This window comes from Enoplosus armatus, chromosome 8 (genome assembly GCF_043641665.1).
Source record: "Enoplosus armatus isolate fEnoArm2 chromosome 8, fEnoArm2.hap1, whole genome shotgun sequence".
In the NCBI taxonomy this organism is placed as follows: domain Eukaryota; kingdom Metazoa; phylum Chordata; class Actinopteri; order Centrarchiformes; family Enoplosidae; genus Enoplosus; species Enoplosus armatus.
The window spans coordinates 6,066,610-6,092,488 of NC_092187.1; the positions used below are offsets into that span (position 1 = coordinate 6,066,610).

Consider the following 25,879-nt stretch of genomic DNA (forward strand, 5'->3'; position numbering starts at 1 on the left):
CATTAAAATCTCTTTGTATACTATCATTTTTGCTCAGTAATGAAGTGTTAGCTACCTCTGACAGCTGGTTTTCTGTACATATCTCTATATGAATGCCACACAGTAAGTGCAGCCTTGAAGGTTTATTTTGTGTGACTGACATGCCAACAAATTTGAATTTAAGAGACAAAGCAAGTCACATAAAAGCTGACTTATTAACTGAAGGAGCTCTCTTGCCAGCACTAGTACTATCTGCTGTAGCCTGCAGTCCACTTAGACTTCTTGTGGACTAAGAAGTCCCTCCCACAGGAAACACACTGACGAAGCTTCCAGTTTCACTAGAGAGGCAAGAAACAAACAAACCCCACAAGTCCAAGAACTAACAAGCTGGTAAGTTGCTGCTGCTTCAGTTTGACTTAACTTTATTCTCTTAAAGAGCGAGTCAAGGAAAGAACTCTTACTGGTGAACATGACTTGTAACCTGAGATGCCTGTATGTTAGTGGGTGTGTGTTTGTGACGGAGACAGAAAGACAGAGAGACGTGAAGATAGAAGACTACACACTGCACTGTCACGGTGTTCATTGTTAAGCAGAAGATAAAGCATAGCATGGAAACAGTTTTAATCCTGTACATATTTATGTGTATATTTGCATAGTTAAGTAAACCTGTCACATGTCTGCTGGTGGAAAACAGAAGTGTGACTAGCAGCTGTAAACCACACAGCTGAACACCATGAATTTCCTTATCTTATAATTACACAATGTTTGTTTTACCCCTGACCCTGAATAACCTTAAATGAGCAGAGCGGGGGTGGGGAGGGGGGCTTTTCTCATGACAGTTAATGTGAGGGCTCAATAAATAAAACATTAAAACATGACTATTACAGTAATTAATAACTTTGGGTGACCACAACTAAAAAAAACATGCTGGATCTTTTGTTGGCTTTAAAGAAGTAGTTTGACATTTTTGAGAAATGCACTTATTCACTTTCTTGCTGAGCATTTGATGAGATTACTCTCACATCTGTACGCTAAATATGAAGCTAGAGCCGGGAGCCGATTAGCTTAGAGCTAAACACCTAGCATGTAAAACTACACACCATGTTGTTTTTACATTTCTGTTCATGTATGAGTTAAACAAACAAAATACATGTGTTCATTAGTGAGCTTTAGAGGTGCTGGTAGTATTTTCGAACTTTGGACAGAGCCAGACTTGCAGTTTCCCCCTGCTTCCAGTCTTTATGCTAAGCTAAGCTAATCACCTCCTGGCTCTAGCTGCATACTTTACAGCAGTGTACGTCAACTGGTGGCCCGCGGGAGGAAAAAGTATGTTTCTATATTTATTTATTTATTTTAAATCAAATGAAACAAACGCCCTCTGAAAAGTAGCTTGTACCATAGCCTGCCGTCAATCAAAAATAACAATAAACTCCTTGCTCTCATTTAACATTTCTTGTATTGTTTCACGTGCTCATTTTATCTATAACCATTTTTCACAAAGTGTGCCATTTTTCAAGCTTGAAATATATTCAGAAGGCCTTTCTCCTGCCAGCGTTCTCCACAAACTACGACACTGCATGTGACAGTGATGGACAGCTTGACAGCCTCACAAATATGAAGCCTAAAATATCGCAATCGCCCCCTAGTGGCTTGCTGCAGTACAGGTAATATGAGTCTGTTAACACTGACAAAGGCTAAAAAATAACATAAATTTGGAAGGAAAATTAATATATCAAATAATAATATATTACTTTGTTTTACGAGAGCATCTGGCCCTCACAGTGTCTGCCAATGGACAAATGTAGTTGATGACCCCTGATTTACAGCATACTTTACAAACAGAGTGGTACTGATCTTCTCATCTAACGCCCAACAAGAAAGCAATTATTTGACAAAATGTATTTCCCAAAATGTCAAATTTAACGCAAAATAAGAATGTCTATTAGCTAAACCGTACCCTAGCCTTCCAGACTTAACTCATCAAGGGGAGTTAAGGGGAAAGCTCACATTAGTAAAACAGGAAGCTCGACTGTGGTTGCTGAGTCAGTGACACAACAGGAAGACCACAGGCAGATAAGACCAGAGTCTACTGTGGCTCCATCTACCATGTAGTTAATGTTTAAACTTTGCACACAAACAGCATAAAGCTATAAAGCTAGTGTTATTTCATTGATCTGTTTGCTCTCTTTGTTACACCACCTCGACTTTACTGTATGTCGTCATGATGGTTTCATTTGTTTTTTGTGATTCTTTTGAAGAACTTGTATTTTTACTCCTTAGTTAAAAGTTAAGCGAAGTTAAAAGAAAAGTTAATGTTGTCTGTTTGGCCCACAAATATATTGTTGATCCCTCTGATTCTTTTAAGTGCGTGATGTCATCCTACTGTAAAGTCTGTGGACACAAACCCAGGAGCTAGACATCTTTTTTGGCTTATGCGCTCAGCAAGCAATTTTGGTTCAAGTAAATCTGGTAGTCCAGTATCCAGCTCTTACAATACATCCATGGTGGGCACACAGGCTTATCAAGTCTCCAGTTCTTAGCCATCACTCACAAGTGACATGTTGTGTTTCTTACCCCCAACCATAACAACACCATACCATTAACTAATCCCTAATTTTATACCTAAATGTAATAATCTCTCACTAAATATAGCCATTTTGAATCTAATGTCTTAACCAATACTTCCATTTTGGCAGACCGATCACAGAATATCTATCAATTACTGCTGTGGGATGATGATTAACTTCCTCTTTGCATGAATGAGAGTTATTACAGCTTTAGGCGATGACACATAGATGCTCACAATTGTCTATGGTTTCAGGCGAATCTTGGTTAAACGTTCAGATACAGCTATTTAACTGTTTAATCAAATCTGATCGTCCTTGTGTGTTTTTGTCTTCGCACACCAGGTTATTGTCCCTTGCAGCTCTGAGCCATGAGGTCCTCGTCCCTCCTCCTACTCTCCTTCCTCGTGGGCGTCTGTGATGTTGAAGGGGCTTCTAATTTTAAAATCTGTGCCTTCAACCTCCAACACTTTGGGGATTCCAAGTCCAAGAAGAGCAATGTCATGCTCACTCTCACCAGGGTAAGACAAAGACAGATGGAGATGTGTTGATATTTGACCTCTGTCTTAAACGTCAGTGGCCAAATGTTTTCATTTATTCCCTTTTAGATTACAGCCCTCAAATGACTGTGTAATTATTTAGTATATGCAGGGTATCAATAATAATCAATATTCAAATACTTTCTGGGTACCTGTATCACAATAAATAAGATACTCAGAAAGATATTAACTTCATTGTTGCTGTGGAACAAAACACCAAGCTAAGCCCGTGAAGAAACGTGTACCTTGATAGCAATAGTTATGAAATAGTTCTGTGTATGTTATTAAAATGATGATAGAATACCGGAGAACAGTAATGTAGTTTTGGGATCCAATCTAAGATCCGTGTGATGATCAGAACTGATGTTACAGAAGAACCTAGGTCAGCTTTATGTATGTTGTGTCATGACATCAGCGTGAGGGGCCAAATACAAATACATAGATGTATTATTATAAAAACTGGATACCGGGCTCAAATATGGCGCCCAGTCACTTGAATAAAAAATGTTTGCCGTGCATAAGCCAAAAAGGTTTTTTAGCTTCTGGGTTTACTTCCGTGTCACACACTTTAAAAATCACTTTTCAAGGCCCTGGAAAGATTTCACAAATGTCAAACCTTCATGAAAAACCTGCTTTTTACAGACGTCTCTCTTACAATGGTGGTCTATGGGGAAAATGCTTTTTGGGCTGCAGGGGAATTTATAGTTGCAATACTGTTAGTGGCCACTGGGATAAATTGACAAAAAGGCTGAGTGGCAGCGCCACATCCAAGCTCTCTTAATACATCTATGTCCGATAGGCTCACTAGCATCCACAAGCACTCACTACCATCCTCATACCCAAAATGCAACATTCACCTCTGTGTGTTACAATTCAAGTCACTCTTTCATTGCTGTGATATGTTCCAGATCATCGCTCGCTGTGATGTGTGTTTGCTTCAGGAAGTGAGAGACAGTAAAGAAAAAGCTTTACCACGGCTGGTTGACCGCCTTAACAGGTGATTAACCACTCGCTTTCACACACACACACACACACACACACACAGAAAATCCCACGCAAAACCTCACTTGTATCCACTTTTCTGTGTCTCTTCAATATTCAGCTATGACACTGAACGCCAGTATGCAGCTGTGGCCAGTGAGAGACTGGGCAGGTCTGACTACCAGGAGCAGTATGTCTTTCTTTACAGGTGAGCTGAACCCTGTGAGTCTACACTCGTAATACTTTGCAGCTCGATGCAACAAAGTGTTAAGACAACATCAGCACAGGCAGAAATATTTAAGTTGTACTGTGTTTGTCTGGATGTGTGCAGGACGGATACAGTGACAGTCACTGGCCAGTATCAGTACCCAGATAATCGACCAGGAGATGTTGATGCTTTCGCCAGAGAGCCTTTTGTTGTCCGCTTCAAAGCCCCCAAGACAGGTCAGTCCTCTGACACTCAGGATTCCTTGTAAGATGAAATGAAAACGGTGACATTCAGGCATATAAACACCTTTCCCTGCATCCTCCCTCCCTCCAAACCCTCATCTACATATTCAGATATAAAGGAGTTTGTCCTCATACCTCAGCACACCACTCCAACCAACACCACTAAGGAGCTGGATGCACTGTATGACGTTTTGCAACATGTGAAGAGGATGTGGAAAACTGAGGTAAAGGCTCATTTTGCTGAATGTTAATGGGAGCTAGAACTGTAGGACACTTTTAAAATATAAGTTAATTAAGATGTTGTAGTCTTATCATCAGTGTGTGTGTGTGTGTGTGTGTGTGTGTGTATGAGCAGGATGTGATGCTTCTCGGGGACTTCAACGCTGACTGCGGCTACCTTGCTAAGAAGAACAGGAAGAATGTGCGGCTGATTACAGAGAAGAACCTCTTTTGGCTCATTCCAGAAAAGACTGACACCACTGTGCGATCGTCCACCTCCTGCGCCTACGACAGGTAAACTCACACTCCTGTAGAACCAGAAAGTGGCACCAGACCCATCATTCTGGGTGGTCCTCCAGGCCCCCACAGCCTCAGGGTGCCCCAGGACTTCTACTAGAGTGTGTAAGCTTTTCAGTGTTACAAATGTTCAATGTTGTTGCTTCAGGGGAAACACAGTGAACTTTATCCGAGCTTCACACAGTTTAATCAAGAGATGTATTTGTACCTTCGCCTCCTGTCTCATAGCTGGCTACAAACCATTCCTCTTCTATTATGTCGACGGCGCAAATTCGCATGTCAGAGTTCAGGAAAGTTGATCTCGACGTGAAAGACTGGCTTAATTTACCTGGGTCCCTCAAGTGAAGCTACTGATCCCAGTAACTCCACTGAAATGACGCCATTTTAAATGTTGGTGTGACTTCATATTTCATACTTCATATGTAAAATGTGTATTTGGGTCTGTCCATTCTGTGTGTTGCAACAGGATCGTTGTGCATGGGGAAAGGTTTGCCAGAGCAATTGTGCCTCTTTCAGCCAAACCATTCAACTTCCAAGTGGAATATCGACTCACAGAGGAGCAGGTAACAGCTCTACCTGTGTGTGTGTGTGTGTGTGTGTCGGTGTAAATATGTAAATGTGAAAGAGACCGAACTAAAACAGTGAAATATGCACAAAAACCCCAAATAAAACCCAAATTGTGTTTGTGTGTAAACTTTTTCTTCTGTGGTTTCTGTTCAGGCGCTGGAGGTCAGTGACCATTACCCGGTGGAGGTCCTGCTGAAGGACTTTGCACACAAAGTCTCCTTCAGTTGTGCCACTTCCTTGGCATTACAGTTTTTCTCAGTTGTCTTCACACTAACACTGGCACTTGAGACACAATGACCACAACCTGTAAGTCATGTACCAACCCCCAATTGTGACAAGATACAGGCACATTTCCTGCTTTACACGCAGATTGCAGTTCTAAACCACACTACACACAATCCTCTACATCTGGCTCACCTCTTGTGTTCACCTGGAACTCACTGCCATTCAAGAAAAAACAAAACATGCTGAACTTAAATTTCATGTTATCCACTCTGACTCCTCATGTGGGCAAACACGTGTTGCACATTTGTACAATAGGCAATCAGCAATGGATGCCAACATAGAAGAGAGAAGCACAGCAAGAGGAGTGAGAGTTAAGAGGAGGAAGAAGAGGAAGAGCAAGAGATTCGGGCCACCATGCTCTAACAATGAGGGAGGCACACAACCAAACATTGTCCAGACTTAAATGAGAATATGAACTCTCATTACAGTATCGTAGTACTGCATATGAATACAGTACTCAATGATTACTGTTGTACAGTATTGAGAGAGAGTATGTATGTATGAGATTGGGTAATACACAGTATTTACTTCCTGGAAGCTCCATGACTGCAATCCCCGTACGCATATATACGCATATATGCAATGCTGTAGCTGTAGAAGCTTTTCAGGGCTTTTTAAAAAATTGTATACTGTACATTTTTCTATTATTTATACTGCAACACTTTACACATCCATATTGCTGGGATGTATACAGTATTTTGGTAAAAAAAATAAAAAAATAAAAACATATTTCTATTTATATTACAGTATACAGTAACTGGCACAAAGGAAATCAGAAAACATCTCATTCTTCTTGTCTTTGTTGGTCCTCAGCCATCTTATCTTGCAAATGTTAACAACATAGTTTAAAGATAAACCTGTGTGTATTTTTCACTGGACGGCTTACCTCACTACCCGATGAGAAATGTATTCCCCAGCTTGTGAGGCCAACTTGCCAAATATCACTGATGACACTCCACAGGAACGGCTCTCTGTGTTTTGGTTCATTGTTCAGAAACAGAAAACTGTTGACATGAAATCCACTGTTATTGCACCATTGCATCGATAATCCACCTGTGTATCTGCGTGTGAATCTTTTCTTCACAGCACTGCAGAGAAAACAGTACAGATGCTGGTAGATGTGAACATGTTGATGAACCGCTCCCTCACATTAGTAATCTGTTCACTTAATGTTGTTCATTTGCTCCTTCAGTGTAGGAAAGTTGTGCCTTTTTATTGATCCCAGGTAGAGAGGATCAGGTGACATTAGGTGCTGCAGAACAGTATCATCAAAGTTTTTTATAATAATCTTTTTTATGTTATTGTGTAAATTACATTTAAGGGATGTCAAAGACAATTCGACAATGTTAAAAAGCAAAAGTGTATCCAAATAAGTTCTCTATAAAATTGTGCTAAAATATAGAAGGTGGTTACCACTGTTATGAAATGTTGATGCCTTATATTCAAGCTATGCACTTTGTAAATACTAGAGTTTGGTTTTGGGATGTTATATGTATAAACTCATAAACTGTCCGGTGACTTTCTTTTTAAATTCAATTCAATAATGACATGTGTGTATTTATTTCCTCTCTTTCTTCTGTCCTCTTTTGCTCCTCAGTGCAGTCTCTGTTTTTTTGCTTGCTACCTTACTCTCTCATTCTGTCTCTGTTGTCATACTTCCTCACATTATCACACAGACTTTTTGAATTTAACACAAAAAACACCTGCTGATGTTGGGGAACAGGACTTCTGACAGTCCTGAAGACTACAGAATGAATATAAATATTTATAATGAATATATGTCTGTGTATGTGATGCACTGTAAAAAGACCAGCCTGTGAGTTGACCCCATGTTTACTTTATACTGGACTCCTCTACACAGTTAAATCTCATAATCAATATGTTTGTGGGTTTCAAGTCAGGTCGAATTAAAATGTCTTGTTCTCATATTCAGAACTAATAATCTTTAACATATACGTGGTGAATTAACATAATGTCGAAGTGATTGTTCTCTCCACACATCAAATTAAGTTGTTTAAAAAACACAGTTAGCCTATTAGCATACTTCCCATACTTCCCAGCATGCATTGTATTTGGGTAAAATGTCTCTAGAAAGCCTCCTTGTTTCTAGTTTGAAGACAGTCACATAAAAATACAGATTCAAGCCCTCAGCCGGATAAGTCACTTCAGCCAGTTATCACGGATAATAGTGCTGATGCTGGTCTGAATGTGGCTGAGAGTAATACAGCAAAACTGTAACAAGCATGCTGCAGCAAACGAAGGCTCAGATTTGACTGTTAAAGTTAAAGGTTAAATGGTCTGAATAATATTTTGAAGTTTTGAGATTTCTTAACTTTTTGTTTTTACAGTACGTCTACTAAGTGAGGTGTGTGTGTGTGTGTGTGTGTGTGTGTGGTGGGGGATACGCCTGTTTTTGTCTTCAGCTCACTTGCATTTTTGTCTTATCTGTCTTGTCTGATGGGACGTTTGCTCTTGTTTGTACATGTAACCCTCAGTGTGTTGATCTGTTGCTGCTTCTGTAGTTTTTGCACACACAAGACGGTTGATGTTTAACAAAATGATTAATTGCAAACCTTTTAAATTTAGCAGATCATACACTCACCATGTTCTTTACAGACTGGCATATTTCCTCATTCATGAGAGCCATCTGTATTAGGCCCCTATTAATAAAGAACAAGCTTAACCCGATACTAAATATATACCCTATAATATAATAAGTAACTATCTCAATCTCCATTCTCAATAAAATAAGTCAGAAGGTCCATAATCATCACTTGCATCAGTATCTGGTAACTAACAATAGTTATTTTATCACAGTATCAAGGTTATTAATGGCTTACTGTGAGGACTACCACTGATGCCAAAAACCTGTCTGTGCTTGTTCTGCTCGATCTGAGCTCAGGCTTTGACACTATAAGGAAGTAGTGTGCACTTTGTGTATATGTCGGTGTCTTTCAGCTCATTGTTTTGGTTCAGTCTCTGCACTCACATTAACCACGTTACCAGAAGCTGTTTTCAGAGAAAACGCTCTGATAAAGTCACTGTACTTGTATGTCAGTGTCATGTTCACAGCTTGTTTCTACTGCCCCCAAGTGGCCAAATTATCAGTTAAATCCAAAAGCATTCAGTTATTTAGAAGGGCTGCATTTGCTTCTGATTTGAAGCATAACAAAAAATAAACGGAACAGCTGTTAATTTGTGCAGATAAAGTGTAAAAGGCTGGTTTAAAAGAGCCAGAGCCACCCTTCAGTGAGTCAACATATTGTGCTGTAAGTCTTTTATCTGATCTTTTGCAGATTCTGTGGTTGCTACAAAGGATTTAAATCCCAATATCACACGAAACACACATTAAAAAAAATCTGTCTCTTTATGATTATGTGTAGCAGCTAGAGAAATGTGAGGAAAAACCAGTATTTGGATTCAACAGATCCAACAGAAGTTTAAATTTTAAAAGGAAAAAGACACTTTCCCCCCCATGTGTCATCAATAAGTTCAATTAATTGTTTGACAGGTCACAGCTGTTACGTGTTTATTATGGTCTGTATTTTGTTGTGTGGAGAGAAAAGTTAACCAGAGTTAATTTATAAACTATGGCAACATAAATCAATAATACACTATCTGAGAAGTCAAAACGCCTAACTGAATGCATTAATAAATAAAACAGAAGTTAGATAATTAAAGGAAAAATAAAGCTTTATACCTTTCACTTAAATCCGGTTCATTAGGTAAAAAATAAAATACTCTTTTCCTTTCCCCCCAATCAGTTGATATTGTTGAAATTAATTAATTCTTTCTTCCATTTATCGTTTATCTAACAAGCTCATTTTCACTATTTTTTTTTTTGACTTAGCCCATGTTTAATCAGTGTGCTGATGGTCCACACATACAAACAGGATGTTTCAGCCGAGTAAAGGCTGAGGACAACGCAGCGGTAGTTCCACAGCGTTTGGCAGTTCGTGGTTAAGGAGTTACAGTAATAAGACACTCAAAGCATGCTGTCATTCAACATGTCAGTCAATTCTTTTTTCTACTGTTTTGCTTCTCTTTTTATGGTTTATTTCATTTTTTTCTTGGGTCATAAAGGTGCATTTGTCCATATGCAGAGGACAACAATCTTGTCTTTGTATCAGGGATTTATACACCAAAATGAACTAGTAGTTAGTAGTTGGAGTGTTTTTACCAATTATTACTAGTGTCATGTTTATATGCATAGAAATGTCAGTCAGTCTGTCTGATGGTCGGTCTGCTACTTTGGTCCAGTTTGAAATATGTCAACAACTACTGTATGGATTGCCACACCATTTGGTTCAGACAATCACGTTCCCCCCCAAGATGAAATTTAAGAATCTAGCCTAACATTAACCTGTGACGGCTGTTTCACATAAATGAGTCCCATGTATGTTGAATGTGCGTTGAATATACCCCATGTTAGAGTCTGCTGTACAGATGACATTTCCACTGTTCAGTTTCCTCCCTGAAGTACCCACCAGAAGAGATTTGGTCCTCAGGTCTGTGGTTTTCCATTTAGGTGCAATTCATAAACCCACATCTATTTTTAGCAGCTTACAGTCAGCGCCACTTTCACTCATAATCAACCAGAACATTATTCTCTACCTTCAGCATGTTTTCTTTCAATATAAAATGCTTTATAGATTTAAGGTGGGAGTCTGAGGTAAAAGGTCCTGAGCACATTCCCTCAAGCTCTGGGTTTAAAGTTTAGACATACCTTATTATTTCTGTTTTGTGACACTTTTTCTTTTTGTTGCAAACTATCTGATGAAAAATGTTGTCGTTCTTGTAATAACCTTCCAACAAAAAACACCACATTCAGTAATATCTGTATTTGACTTGCACATCTTTACGAAATACTTACAAAATAACGATTGACAATGTTTGAATCATCTTCAGGGAGCATTAATATACCGTCTGTGAGCCGACTGATGCTGAATATCACAAGCTCCCAGGAGTTTAATGAGCGTTTCAACCAGCACGGTATTTAACCTGGTCAAAATATTGCCAAATGAATCTCTTGGGAAGTTGCAATAATCAGCATGTGGTCTTTTTACCACACGCTGCTTTTTTCCTGAACCTGTACCCACCTGAGGTTGTACGTGCACGGTGCACACTATCCAGCCTCTTTGCTTTTGATCGAAGCAACCATTTGTCCCCACATTGTATCCGTCCTCTGTCCCAGCTGTTTGTTCTTCTTTATGACAGATAAAGTCCAGCTTCAGTCTGTCAGGTGTTCAGATCCAACTGTGACCACCACAGAAGAAGAATAAAGCCTACATGTACAGTTACATGAAGATGATTTGCTGGAAGTCACCACATAAAAACGTTCACTGACACATTCCTTCACAGCTATCCAATGAATGAAAAGCCTGGAGCCGCCACACACTTAAAGTCTGTAGCTCGCTCCAAGTTGTTATTCCAGGCTGACTTTAGTCTCTGTGCAGTCGCATCTGTGTCAGCTAATGATCCAGACTGCCGACCAGCAGTTCTGTAGAGGACCTGTTCAGCTTGTAGGACAGTGCAAGACAGTCTCATGCCATGTCAGTAGACTGCAAAGGTAATGTGTCAGCATTCAGCTGGACTTTAACTGAACTCAAGAGCACGTTTGCGATGCCTCCTGTCGGCATGTTCATATGTGAACCGTCACATCCTGAGGAGAGAAATATATATTTAGTTTAAGTGGAAACATCTTGTACATTTGTAAAGACATAACAGAGTGTAGCTCAGTCAGACAGTCCTCGGTCAATGAACATGTCAATGTAGAATACACTGCTGTCTTACCTGCTGCTGGCAATATCTGTTTGGAACAATCTGTTTCTTCTTCTTTTATTTCTGTAATAAAACATTAACAATGAAAAACACCTTAATGATGTGACAGACAATATTATTATTATATATTAAAAACGTGATTGTGTTTTTATTGTCTAAATGAAAATCTTACTTGTCTTAAGACATCCTTTCTTCTTTCTGAGCACCACTACATATACAGATGCTGCAATCACTAAAACAAGCACAACAACAACAACAACAACAACAACAGTAGTGATCACATTCCTGTCTGAACTTTGTTCTCCACATTCAGCATCAGTTGAAGCAGTTCCTGGTTTTATCTGCAGATTCATTGATTCACATCTGGAATGACAGAGGGACATTTTTTACAGGAACACTTGTTGGAAACCATGAATTCAGATGTCTGATGTGAAGCTTCTCTTACTGTTTGTGTGGCTGACAAGATGTAAATGTCCCATCTGAATATGTTCCATCTCTGCAGTCAGAGCACACTGTGTCTGTTGATGCTGTTCCTGTACAATACAGATTATATATATATTGAAACCAGTTCAGTGTACATATTAAGAAGGGATCACACTGTTATATGACATCATTACATTTCACTAAAATGATCTAAATGTTGCCAAACCGGTGGTGTTGTGGTGTCTTGGCAGGTGGGTACATCACTACACCTAACTAATCAGCTTCAGTGGTTTTCCTCAGTCAGTTCATCACTGATGGCTCCAGGCTGTTTCTACAATTGTATTTTGGTGCTTCTGTTTTGCGATCTAGTGGTCAGAAATCACCACTTGCAGCTTTAATGAGCAACTTGTCGATAAGGTCAGTTTCCCTGAACTTTGGTTCTCATTTAAAACTTAAACTACGGTTATAACCTTAAAGTCAGCACAACAAACCAACCTGTTTGACTGATATATTGTCCTGGTTGACAGCTTGTGTGTTTCTGTGCTGCCACACAGCCGTCCTCTGCGGGGTCCAGGCAGTAGAATCCCTCCAGTGGTTCACAAACTGCATCTGATGTTGCTTTACAAGACGCATTTATCTTCAAACCAGAACCTGTCAGCACATGTAGAGGTTACATATTCAGATCCTACACTTTTATTCTCTTTAATCTACTAGACAGCAACATTGTAAAACTCTAGACTTTCAAACATCTTTATGATGCCTTCAGGACCAAAAGTGCATTTTATTTATGAATTAAAGTGGAAACGATCTTTGTTGCCTCACAGCACAGATGTATATTATCTCTGGTGGGAATCTGATATAAGAGTGAGATAACACTGTCTATGATTTAATCTATAGTCTATTATTAATGTAACCCAGTCATAATATTTTGATCAAATGAATAATACTACTTTGTGAATAAAGTCATAATTTAGTGAGAAAGTAGTCATAACTTTCATTCATAATATTTAGAGATCAAGTTGTAATTTTCAAAATGGCCCCTATGACTTCCAAAAATGACTAATATGAGCATTTTCTGATCTGTCATCTCTGTGGTTAGCATGTGGTTAAGTTAAGGTATGTAAAACTACTTGGTTAAGGTTATTGTGGTATTTGTGGAGACAGTTTTGCCTGTACAGTGTTCAGATCTTATTTTGGTTGTCACAGAGTTTCTCTGCAGCATGTGGACACAGACATAATATCTAGACCATGAACCTTGGATGCTTTTGCTCCACTGAAAATGGTTCCACAGAGCAAAAAGTGCTCAAATGTTCTTGCAGATTCACTCTTTCTGAACTGCTAGCCATACAGACGTGTTCCCCAGAGTTGTTGTGTGTACAGCAAACATCTGTACTATCAGTCAGGTAATGTTCATTTGAGTTGTGGCTCCAAAACAGAGTCAAATGCTTGAGAACTGTGAACAGAATAGCTTCTCTTGTATCTGAACATGAGATAGATAGAGAACACTGATCTTTGATTAACTCCAACAAAACAACAGTAAACATCCAGACAATTCACACTGTGTTGCTCGGCATTTGTTGTTTTGCTGAATTTGTGTTCCTCTCTATTTGTGTAACCAGCCCAATGTGGCTATCAGTTAGTTTTCTAATAAGGTTTTAAAAACATTGCCAGAAATCTACCTGCATCACAGCCGGTGCAAGTATAGCATCGTCTACGTCCAGTTGGCAGATTCATGAAGGTTCCTTCAGAGCAGGGCAGACAGGAAGTACGTCTGAACATTGTACAGTGTGTTTTAACTTGACTTCCTGTTGAAAAGAAAAATGAATTTCATGCAATATAATGTTTCTATTAATTGAGCTCAGCAAAGTGACTGCTGTCTACTACAGGTCTACTGCAGATCCTTCAGGATACATTGCATACAGAGGGAGTAAGACTGACTCCACTGATCTAAACACAAGAGGATGATTCTGGATATCAGTGTTGGCACCCGGCAGCTTAACCAAAAGACTCCATATGTCACTGAAAGTTAAATCTTACCTGCTGGACACATTGGACAGCATTCATTCCCTATCTGATATTCTGCTCGATGACATGTGAGTGAAAGTCCTCTGAAGATATTCATCACAAGTATCTGTGAAGAGTAAGTAAAACATTTTGTCTCATCATCATCAACATTGTGACTTCACCTCAGAGTTGTCAACAGGTGAGTCTGCATCTATTAAGGTAGATGTACACCAGTGTTTCCGGTAAATAGAATGTATTTTCACTAATTCAAACATTTCTTCATTTCGAAAGTGCTTGTTTTCAATCTTTTTATTTTATTTTAACACAATCCCCACCCCCTTCATCCTACCTGTGGAAAGGAACTTTCCACCTAGTTTACACTTAAACCCACCAGTACTATATTTGACTTCAACTTTTCAGTATTTTTGTATTTCATTTTCTTCAGAGAATCATAAAGGGAAAAGGTGTACAAAGACAGAAATGTTAGAGAGGAGGAGCAACATGATGCATGACTGCTGCCAAGCAGATAAAAGCTTGCTGTACTAACAAATGATTTTACCAGCAATGGTGCAGCTGTCAAAGGTCTTCTTCCAAACATCATTCTGTACGGCAGGATCACAGTTTTCATGGGCTGAAGACGTCATCTCAACGAGACTTGGGATGAAGTGAAACGTAAAATCCAAAACAGGGACATCATCTGACAACTAAAAGAAAACACATCCATGTAGAGATTACACTGGCTGCTAAGCAAACAGTTTATTTTCAGCTTTCTGCAGCGACCAGACGTCTTAAACGTCATGAAGTAAATGAGAAACCTGGTTAACACAGCTGCATTTGTGCTGGACAAACCGGATTTTTTGTTTTTGTCCACACATGACCAGCTGCAGAACTGCTTTAAAGCAGCTTGAGCTTCTGTTGTTCTACAGCGAGCAACACTGAGCCTGAGCCAGCGCTTCCTTGAGCGTTGCACACTACATGACTTTTACTGCTGTGCTCAAAGTTCAGTACAAATAAATCCAACCTGGACCGTGACCAGGAAACCGATTGAGGAAGCTAATGACTGACTTTATATGTCACAGAGGAGAGAGGAGGCTTTCAGAGGAGCTTGTATCCCAGAAGTCTTTTACCCTTTGCTGGGAATCTGTTTACTGACTGGTCACTGCAGATTGAACCAGTGGTTTCCAACCTGTTACGCTTGTGACCACTTAAAAATAAACACTTCTCACACTTCTCATATGGTTTCATTTAAATAACTGTATGAAGCCCAAAGAGTTCAAATATTAAAGTGCAAAACATGAATACAAATTTGTTAAGAGCTGGATGCAGCATTTGTGGCAGACATGTTTGTTTTTTTTACCTGCTGAGAAATGCATGCCTTCTTGTCTCTTCTCGGTCTCTGGAGACAATCAGAATCAGAATCAGAAATACTTTATTGATCCCCGGGGGGAAATTGTACACTTTATATATATTTTTAAATTAAAAAGTACTGAGTTAAATAAAGGAATACAGGAGAAAAGTAAAAATAAGAAAACAAACAGGAGAGACTGTAACAGGTTACACTTTCAGTTTCTCTCCTGACACTTAAATGGTTTTATCAGCACATACTTTATTTGATGGACTTTGACTTGACAGCCAAAATTCATTTTTACTCATTTAAAAACCTCATTTGAGAATAACATTTGAGTGTAACTGTCTGAAATGATTGAAAACACATCGATGAAAACATAAAGTTTAGCTTCAGACCAATAATGTCAAGGACAGGCTACTTCTACTGAGTCTAATGAAACACTGATGACTCTAAACGTTCTCAAACTACAGACTGCAGCTCAGTTATCATCACTGATGAACCTGACAAAGAAGGTTATATCGTTTTTACAGCACTTTGCCTCAGAATTCACGATAATATCCGGAGTCTCTTCAAGCGGAACTCAGACAGTTTTTTCCCCCACAAATAACCGACAATCCAGAACATATGTGGACCACACAGCAGACAACGAGCTTCTATCGTGTTATACGAGGACCGTGTTACTCTCTTTAATGACAATATATCACAAGAAATACACAACACAACTCACCCGTCTGCAGTTACACAGTAAAGCACCTCCGACAGAGTTGAAGGATAATTCTCGCCGATCCTTCAAAATAAAAGCACAGTATCGCATTGCTGCCTACATAAAAAACAGATGCAGCAGCGATCAAGTTATATATCAGAATGCTCCCCCTGGCCTGCACATCAGCATTTAATCTGAAGCTGCAGGGTAGTAGAGCAGCTGCAGTGGCTGATTGAAGGATTGAAGATGGCAGCTTGTGTCCCTTGGTCTGCTTTCCGATGGTCGCCTCTGCAGACACACGATACACCTTCAGATGGAGTACTCTGTGTGTGACGTCAAATTATCTGTGTAAAACCTCACACAGCCACCAGTGAGGAGTGGACTTTGTGACGACAGTCGTTTCAGTAAATGCCCCAAAGCAACATCTGTTTACGTTCAAGTGACAACGCGCTCCAGGGGCTTTAATAATTATGACTTTTGTCCATATAGTATAATTAGCTGGGGACTAGAGGTGCTACCCAACACCCCTTTCTGAGTGGGGTTCTAAATAATAAAAAACTTGTATTAATTAATTAATATTTTAAGGTCAGTTCTTCTGTCATTACTGAAGAAACCAGGAGGGAGATTAGCAGAGCGGCACATGTTTTTTGGTGTCTCTCCTCTCCTTCGCTCCCTGTCTGTACCTGTTTGTACAAAGTTAACTTCAGCACATTTTTACTTCTTGTCAGACACATTTCCTGCTGCTTTTCATACTGTATTAACCTATTACATATGCAGAACACTGTACAGCTTTAGTTTGGCCTCACAGTTCAATGTCTCTGAAACTGGATTGATGCTCAGTATAATAACAGGCACAGTAGTAAAGTATAATCAAGACTCACCTCATTTGAAATGGAAGCTTCTTCCAAGAAGTGCAGTGAATTCACAAAATGAAACGAAAGAAGTCTTGTGGATGTTTGCAGTGCATGATTCAAATGTCACCGCTGATGTGTGCAACACCTTTGATTCTCCATGTCAACTTCCTCCTTCCTCTCTCACTTCTGATCATTTCAAATAGTCACATCAGTATTGTTCCTCCTGCTGTTTTGTGTTCTCTTTTTCAGAAAACTGTTTATTGCCAAGTAACATACATTACAAGGAATTTGCCGTGGTCTGATGGTGCTGACAACAAACATGTAAAAATATAAAGGTAAAAAAAATAAGATAAGATAAATAACAAACAGTGCAGTGACCAAATAAAGTGTCCAGTAGGGGGTGGGTGCGTTAATGTAACGCAGGGGGAACAGGGGCGGTGTACATTAATATAACATATACCTTGTGTTTGTGTTGGGGGGGAATCAGTGCAAGTCTTTGGCCTTGTTCGTCAGTTTGACTGTAGAGGGGAAGAAACTGTTTCTGTGGCGGGAGGTTTTGGTCCTGATGGACCGCAGCCTCCTGCCAGAGGGGAGGGGGTCGAACAGATGGTGTCCGGGGTGGGAGGGGTCGGCAGCGATCTTCCCTGCTCTCCTCAGGGTCCTGGAGGAGTACAGGTCCTGAAGAGATGGGAGGTTGCAGCCGATCACCCTCTCTGCAGAGCGGATGATACGCTGCAGTCTGCGTCTGTCCTTGGTGGAGGCAGCAGCGTACCAGACGGTGATGGAGGAGGTGAGGATGGACTCTATGATGGCAGTGTAGAAGTGAACCAGCATTGTTTGTGGCAGGTTAAACTTCCTCAGCTGCCTCAGGAAGTACATCCTCTGTTGGGCTTTCTTGATGAGGGAGCTGATGCTCAGCTCCCACCGGAGGTCCTGGCTGATGATGGAGCCCAGGAAACGGAAGGACTCCACAGTGTCCACTGGAGAGTCACACAGGGTGATGGGGGCGGGTGGGGCTGCGCTCTTCCTATTCTACAACCATCTTCACTGTCTTTGAAGGGTTAAGCTCCAGGTTTTTGTTGTTGCACCAGGTCACCAGATGGTCAATCCTCCATCTGTAGGCAGAGGTAGAGATGGGCGGAGCCATCCAATTTGTCTTTCACCTGGGCATGCTGGGCCTAGGTTATTCAGGCTGGCTCTGTATTCTGTATCTCTCTCCTGCCATCATTATTTGGTCTTTTGGTTTGGTTTACCCTTGGTTTTGCCTTTACAACACTACACATACATTCAGCATTACATTCACCGCTGGCTTGCAGACTAGTGATTAATTTATTACCTCTGCCTTTGTCTTCCTTTCAATTAAAACATTGTTTAAATTACTTTAAATCTTGTGTGGTCTCCCTCTCTGTCTAGCTCACTGAGCCTGGGCTGTGACAAATGGGGGCTCGTCCTGCTTTTGGATTTGAATTGGGCTCAAAACTTGGTAGTTGTAAGTCTAATTAGTATGGTACCAGTTTGTGTGTTTGTTCTAGTTTTCCTAGGACTTGTTTGTTCAGAGGGTAAGTATTTGTTTGTGTATGTTTTAGGGGTTTTCCCCTGTTAGGCAAAGTGGTGAAACCTGTTTAGGGGGTTCACCTGTATAAACTCTGGTAGGCTGCTAGTGAACGTGGGTAGAGCTAAACTCAGGAGCACCTCCGTGGTTGTGGGAAAGTGGAAATATTCTAAAGTGTGGTGTGTATTATTTCTACAGACCACATTTAATTGTCTGCAGTACCTGCACATATATTTGTACATGCCTCATAAGATTCTTTGCGTTTTGTCACGTCAAACATTTGGAAAGTTACACCTTAGTCTGCCGTGCTATTAACACTTCAAACCTTTAATTGTATGGTGATATTCTTTATTTTTCTTATTGTCAACAAATCCCACAAAGAGACTAAAACCAAACCAAACAAATCTACATTTTAACCTCATTAGATTAAAGAGCATAAAGTATGAGTTGATCCCAACTCATTGTATTAAAATATCAATACCCATTTACAAGCTAAATGATGAATAAATCCACCTTTCATGGAATTTAAATGTATTTTTCACATATATTCAGGTCAGCTATATAGTGCAAGTCTTACACACCTACAGATGAAATGACACTAATTAAGTGAATGATAAAGTACAAGTCAGGAGGATAATTTAATTTTGATTTGTGCATTTAAAATCGAAGAGGTGATGTTGTGTCTCCTTGAAACTATGTTCTCACTGGTTTTATTGTCAGTCCATTACGTGTAGCCTCTACAGATTAAAATACTGCATATTGTAGTATTTCTATTCTTTTTCTGGTACAAATTGCTAAGCTTTCATTCATGGATGCATTAACAATTAGATACCAAGTTACAGTAGAAACGCATTTCTCAGCTTTTATTCTGAAGGCGTGCGTACAGGAAATGTAAGCATCACTCTGCATTTTATGTAAATGTGGAGAGCAGAAATTCCCCTGCTATTGATGCCAGCTCACTTACTTTCACTTTCACTGTTGATGTGTTACTGTCACAGATGTCGTGAAATGAATCTGTATGATTCACCAAAAGCTCGATTACAAAAAATGTAGAATCTCTGCCCTCCCGAGCTGATTTTAGTGTTGTCACTGTGTGTTTCCAAAAGAATCTGTAACAGAGCTTGTCAAACGCTTTCAGAAGGTGTGGGAAATAAACGCAGGTATAAAAATGGAACAATGTTAACCACTACCAGTGCAAACTCTAATGAATTACTTATTGCCAAATGTTTTTTCACACCTGCTCTGTCTCCCATGTCTGTTTGTTGAATTATGCATAATTATTGTCGTGGCAATTTTGCAATCCCACACTGACAACGAGGAACGAGACAAACATCTCTGACTGTATTGTCACACTTTTAATGCTCAGAGCATGGTACACATACAAAGGTTCATTGCTTTTACAACTTGGCTCGGCCCTCCCGTCTGTGTGGCTGTGGTCTCTTGTTATTCATTCTTTCACTCATGTCATCAGTCTTGTCTCATGACACTTAAGAATTTGCAAGTCCTCTGTTCTCAAGACAAAGTAACATCCTTGTGAGAGGTTTGTCACTTTCAGTCTTGTCACCTGACCAATTGTTATGCGTTATACTTCAGCTCTTGATCAGCCGTCTGTCTGCTCAGGTTACATAGATTCAAGATTCAGCATGATCAAACATAACGGAAATTAACATTATTACATCTGCAGTGAAGTTATTGTTTTATGGGACATTCTGGTCAAAGGTGCTCTCACCTTTGCAGCTCTACGTCGAAGTAGAGGGAAACGTGCCGGTGCGCTCGTGCGTCTTCGCCGGCGAGGACAACGCACACCGCTACCCGGAATATTTCTCTCTAACGTGCGCTCACTGGGGAATAAGATGGACGAGCTCCAGCTGCTGATGAGGAGAAACAAGGACTTTTATTCATCTGCTGTTTTGTGCTTCACGGAGACATGGCTGGGGGAAAGAACTCCCGACGCGGCGCTGCAGCTGGACGGATTCCAGCTTCTCCGAGCGGACCGCGACGCGCACCTCTCCGGCAAAACAAAGGGTGGAGGTATTTGTTTTTACATCAACAGCAGCTGGTGTAACGACGTGACAGTGATCCGACGGCATTGCTCTCCTTCCCTGGAAACTTTTTTCATAAACTGTAAACCCTACTACTCCCCCCGTGAGTTCGCTTCATTCATTCTGGTCGGTGTTTACATTCCACCGGAGGCCAACGTGCAGGACGCACAGCGCGCACTCGCCGACCAGATACTGGAAACGGAGCAGACCAACCCGGACTCCTTAGTTATTGTCCTCGGTGACTTTAACAAAGGTAACCTCAGACACGAACTCCCAAAATACAAACAGTTTATTAAATGCCCCACCAGGGAGGGGAACACTCTGGATCACTGTTACACCACAGTCAGTAACGCTTTTCACGCCGTCTCCCGCGCTGCACTGGGACACTCTGACCACGACATGGTCCACCTGATTCCCACATACAGGCAGAAATTAAAACTTTCTTAGCCTGTTGTGAGAACTTCGAAGAAGTGGACCAGTGTATGTTACTTGGCAATAAACAGTTTCTGATTCTGATTCTGATTCAAACATGTGCAATATGTGTAATTTCCCTTACGTTGTGCATGACATACTGCATTAGTCCAGTATTATATGCCCCAGTCCTGACAATGCTGATTTTGGTTTAATGGTTTATCAATACTCCCGTGGAAATCTGGACCAGATTCAGGTTGTCATGAAATTTACCTTGGATATTCATGATTTCCGGAGGATGATCCTTAATAATAATTATTATAAGAAAATATCCAAATTAAAGGGGCAGGTTTTCCATGAAATTCACTGTGCAAATTCATCTCTGTGGAGACTAAAATCTTTCCATTTTGGGCACTCCATGACTTTCCTCAGCTGGCAGAGCAACATGGCAGCTTTCCACCAAGATATTCATAATGTAATAGGCATGTCATGAATATGTTTATATATATCTAATATTTGTTCCAAACAGAAATGTGAATAAAATAAGTAAAAATGTGAGACTCAAGAATCAGGATCCAGATGCAGAGCACACACCGTCTTAATTTGCCTATGGTATACATTTTAAAAACTGCAGTTGCTCAACACACGCTGCATGTATATAAAATACATGTATAACATATACTTCTAGCTATATTATGTTTGTATAACAAAGGTTTTACAGATGCTACATGCATAACAGCTAAATGTGTTACTCTAAAGGGAATTCTCTACATAAAATATGGACATATTATGTAAGAAAGCGGTAGCTGTTGCACATGTCAGAGGCAGCTCCAGGGACTCCACAGCTCTCTGCTGAGCGACTTCATCATCCCTCGTGGAACTCCTTCTGGTGGTGTTGCTGATCTGTTGGGGGCGTTAGTCATTATCTGTGATGTGCAGTTCAGTGTCCTGAAACTTTGTCGGTGTTGTGTTGTTGCTCTTTTACAGAATCTGCTGACCAAGCAGGAGATTCTGCCGAACAGGCAATAATCCTGTTGCAAACCAATGGAGACACTTCATGATCTGGAGTCTCTGTTTGACCTCGAAGGACAGTCTTCAATGTATGAACACATTTTTGTTGTTTACCAGAATAACTCAGGTGTTGGCTGCAGTCTGTCCTCTCCCTTCTCTTATCTTCTTTACTCCTCACTTTTAGGTGCACTAGTTCCTGTTCTTGCCAGTAGGGGGCAGCGACTCTCTGTGCTGCCTGGACCGTTTTTGTTGAAATTGTTTTCAACTTCGTGGTCATTTTGGAGCCTGAAGTTTGTGGGGCTGTTGAACTGTACTGCGTTATACTAAGAGGTGTTATAAAAAGTCCAATCCATTTATATCAATAAGGGCAGGCTAAATATTAGAAACAGAGTAAAGCTGGGGACAGCGTCTGGTCATGGGGGCCTGGCCCGTCCAAAATGAGTCACTGTTTGTTACTTTAAACAACAAGCCCCTCCCTACCTAATTAAAAACAACAACCAACAACATGCAGGGTTTGAATCTGAGGTGCTTCTATCAGACATGACAGATGTTGTACACCAGGAGGGAGTAGCTTCACTACGACATTCAGCCAAAACGTCAATTCACTGCACACAACCCCTGCATGTAGTTAGCGCTGCACTCATTATAAACTTATCTGTCACAGCCACAGCAACAGCCAAAGCTATGTCATCCCATGGCTATAGTCAAGTCACATTAGTTTTATTTCTACAGCTCAATATCACAAATCAGGGCCTCAGGGGGGCTTCACAATCTGTGCAGCATGCAACACTTTCTGTCCTCAGACCCTCCATTCAAAAGGGGAAAAACTCCCCCCAAATAACCCTTTTAACAGGAAGGAAGGAAGGAAGGGAGAAAGCTCAAGAACAGCAGCAGAAGAGGGATCCCTCTCCCAGGAAGTAGATTCATAATCACAGTCTGTCAGAAGCAGACACAGCAGCAGCTCGTTATAATCATCTACTACATAATACACAATACTATAAAATAATACAGCTCAGCCTTATGGATCAGAGGGAATGCAATGCAAGTGGGGGCATTAATGTGGACATTTTCTTGGTGGTAAACAAAGCTTACTCAGATGCTAAAAGCGATATGTGCAGAACTTAACCCTTGTTAAATGAATAACATGAGAAACAACATCAACACTGGGAATAAGTCGTGGCAGTGACAGCCAAGCTTCTGAAAATGATGAATGACAGTTACTACGGCTGCACGCGCAGCCAAGCTGCAGCGATGGAGCTAAGGTTAGCATGTCTGAGGACACTGGAGTGACCTGATCATGTGCAAAAACTCATGCTCTACGTTGAGGAACATTTAAACTGATCACAGACGTGCAATGCTGCACAGCTGCAGGAGTCACCTTGTCGAATAGGAAATGAATGAATGAAAGAGGTTGTGTTGAGGAGATTTATCAGAGGCTCCGGCTCTTCTAGTGGTGAGCTGATAAATCCACTTATGAGCCTTATGAAAACATCTCTCCTGTTTTTTATTTATTTATTTATTTTAACCTTTATTTTTTAACTCAGGGGAGTTTCACTGAGGGCAATGGTCTCTTTTGCAGGAAAGCCCTGATCACATTCACACAGTTACACATTCACACCTTCACACCTGGAAGCTACAACCACAGTCTGATCTGCTGGCCACTGAACAGCTTCACTGGAGCAGTTGGGGTTAAGAGCCTTGCTCAAGGGTCTCAATGGCGGTAATGAGGAAGGGCATGTGCTGCTTTTTCACTTTCCCCGCTCAGATTTATCCTGCCGGTCCTGGGGATTGGTGCTATTTGAGGGTGGTATAGTTTGCACTGTTGTAATTGTGGTTACATGTCTGGATGAGAGCGCTTTTGGCCGGCCCGGGTGAAATTCATGTTTAATCGCATCTTTCCATTGACTTTGTATGCAATCGCACTGCCTCAAGCATTTGCTTTGTGTGAACACAGAGTAAAATTGCATTAATTTACAACTTTTTGGCCACTGTTTGGTGCTGGGCAGGTAGTGTACAACGGGTTTTTTAGAGGATCTCGGAGAACTTGAGAGTGCTGAGACTGAACCAAAACAGCAAAGTTATGGGCGGTAAAAACATAACAATGAGCTAAAAAGGCTAAAAATCTCCACAACACTGAGGAGATCTGCAGAGCTGGTGATGATTCTCTGTTTCACGAAGAGAGACTTCTTTCATTACACATTTGACATTGTCATTGATTATCTTAAGCTTTAATTCAACGTGTTATTGAATGGCACAGGATGCTGTTTATTCTAAAAGCACTTTTAAGAACAATCTAAGAGATGTTGTTTTTCACATAATCTCTTTCCCAAGGCGGAGATGAACTCTGCTTCCCACAACTCCTCAACACCTCCTGCAAAAAACACGTACGCCCTCCCTCTGAGGCATTGCTCATTTACATTCTCCTGTCCTCCATCTCTGTGCTCACTGCGGCTCTCAACCTGCTGGTCATCATCTCCATCTCCCACTTCAGGCAGAGATAAATGTCTTAGCATTGATGATATATTGTTGTAGTGAGATCTGAGCTTTACGTCCTGGTGGTTTGATGAGACATTTGTTATATAAATAGAGACACTGGAGTTTCAACTGTCATGACTGCTTTTACAAAAACAACTTCTTCTATTGGTGATAATGCTGTTGGTGTTGGTAATATTCACAGTTATGTTATTCTCTCACTCAGCTCCACACCCCCACCAACCTCCTCCTCCTCTCTCTGACTGTCTCAGACTTCCTCGTGGGCCTCCTTGTGATGCCATTTCAAATCCTCTAAACAGAGCCCTGCTGGCTCCTGGGTGACCTGGTGTGTGCTCTGTATTATTTTTTGCCCTTCATCATTATCTGTGCCTCAGTGATAAACATGGTGCTCATATCGGTCGACCACTATGTGGCCATCTGTGACCCTCTGCGCTACCCCACTAAAATCCCTCAAAAGAGGGTTCGAATCTGTGTTTTCCTGTGCTGGGGTTACTCTGTTTACTATAGCATTGTGCTTTTATATGGTAACCTGAAACAACCAGGAATGTATAAGTTGTGCTACGGGGAATGTGTGATTAACATAATAGGGGCTGTTGACCTTGTTTTAAGCTTCATCATTCCCATCGCTGCCATCATGATTCTGTATGTGAGAGTGTTCATGGTGGCTGTGTCTCAGGCTCGGGCCATGCGCTCCCACATTGCAGCAGTCGCTCTGCAGCATTCGGCAACAGTAACTGCTAAGAAGTCATTGTTGCTGTGTTTCTCATGTGTTACTGCCCATATTACTGTGTCTCTCGCTCAGGCTACGACCTCGTGATCGGTTCCTCAACTGGGGTCTTTATGATTTTTCTGGTATATTTGAACTCCTGTCTAAACCCTGTGGTCTACGCCTTTTTCTACCCCTGGTTTAGAAAATCTGTGAAACTCATTGTTACACTTGACATACTGCGGCCTCACTCCTGTCAGGCCAACATACTGTAGAGAGAAACTGACACGTGACCTTTTTCTGTGAGGGGGGAAATGTGTTCTTATGTGCTGTTGCTGAGGACTCAATCTGAACAAATACAGAAATGCTGATATTCTTACCTTCTTTCTTTTCATTTTGTACACATATATATTGATGTTGTGATCTCTTATATCTTTCTTCATTCATGGACAGACTGACTGCACTATTGATTCTGTGATCTTTGCAGGAGAGTCTCTCTCTGTCTGCTATAGACATCTTTGAATAATTAGTCACAATGATAATCATAATCACCACAATGAAAGGGAGTACATGTATTTTCCAATATTCAATGCCAATAAAGTCAAACTTTGCCAGAATTTACTCTACGTTTGTGTCTTATTTTTGTACAAACACACGTCTTGGATTCTTC

General features: G+C 40.7%; 2 protein-coding genes and 1 pseudogene across 3 annotated transcripts; 2 read left to right on the forward strand and 1 right to left on the reverse strand.

Annotated features, from left to right (window-relative positions):
* Window positions 1-319: 319 nt before the first annotated feature.
* dnase1l1 (deoxyribonuclease I-like 1) lies at window positions 320-7,428 on the forward strand. Its single transcript, XM_070910162.1, has 9 exons — window positions 320-369; window positions 2,889-3,064; window positions 3,991-4,079; window positions 4,185-4,271; window positions 4,395-4,507; window positions 4,625-4,737; window positions 4,869-5,026; window positions 5,496-5,592; window positions 5,750-7,428. Exons 2-9 carry the CDS (start codon window positions 2,915-2,917, stop codon window positions 5,891-5,893), a joined length of 951 nt encoding a protein of 316 aa, XP_070766263.1. The 5' UTR covers window positions 320-369; window positions 2,889-2,914; the 3' UTR covers window positions 5,894-7,428.
* Window positions 7,429-10,707: 3,279 nt separating this feature from the next.
* Window positions 10,708-16,242, reverse strand: LOC139288800 (tumor necrosis factor receptor superfamily member 14-like). Of its 2 annotated transcripts, XM_070910216.1 has the most exons (10): window positions 16,165-16,242; window positions 15,447-15,485; window positions 14,649-14,793; window positions 14,123-14,216; window positions 13,765-13,890; window positions 12,581-12,736; window positions 12,108-12,195; window positions 11,835-12,025; window positions 11,675-11,725; window positions 10,708-11,543 (listed from the first exon to the last, which is right to left on the reverse strand). In XM_070910216.1, the coding sequence occupies exons 3-10, from the start codon at window positions 14,715-14,717 to the stop codon at window positions 11,425-11,427; spliced, it is 894 nt and encodes a 297-aa protein (XP_070766317.1). In that variant the 5' UTR covers window positions 14,718-14,793; window positions 15,447-15,485; window positions 16,165-16,242; the 3' UTR covers window positions 10,708-11,424. The 2 variants fall into 2 exon arrangements, with proteins under 2 accessions (XP_070766317.1, XP_070766318.1); XM_070910217.1 differs by lacking the exon at window positions 16,165-16,242 and having other exon boundaries at window positions 14,649-14,743; window positions 15,447-15,482.
* A 6,974-nt stretch (window positions 16,243-23,216) lies between these two features.
* LOC139288468 (trace amine-associated receptor 13c-like) lies at window positions 23,217-25,497 on the forward strand (annotated as a pseudogene).
* Window positions 25,498-25,879: the final 382 nt, after the last annotated feature.

Excerpts from the sequence above, each read along its gene's own strand:
- LOC139288800 (XM_070910216.1), bottom strand. The coding sequence starts at position 14,717 with ATGAAAACTGTGATCCTGCCGTACAGAATGATGTTTGGAAGAAGACCT. Across the intron at positions 12,737-13,764 it reads TTGCACCGGCTGTGATGCAG|GTTCTGGTTTGAAGATAAAT; the intron begins GTAGATTTCTGG and ends ATGTGCTGACAG. Across the intron at positions 12,026-12,107 it reads TCTTGTCAGCCACACAAACA|ATGTGAATCAATGAATCTGC; the intron begins GTAAGAGAAGCT and ends CTGTCATTCCAG.
- dnase1l1 (XM_070910162.1), top strand. The coding sequence starts at position 2,915 with ATGAGGTCCTCGTCCCTCCTCCTACTCTCCTTCCTCGTGGGCGTCTGT. Across the intron at positions 3,065-3,990 it reads TCATGCTCACTCTCACCAGG|ATCATCGCTCGCTGTGATGT; the intron begins GTAAGACAAAGA and ends GATATGTTCCAG. Across the intron at positions 4,508-4,624 it reads CTTCAAAGCCCCCAAGACAG|ATATAAAGGAGTTTGTCCTC; the intron begins GTCAGTCCTCTG and ends CTACATATTCAG.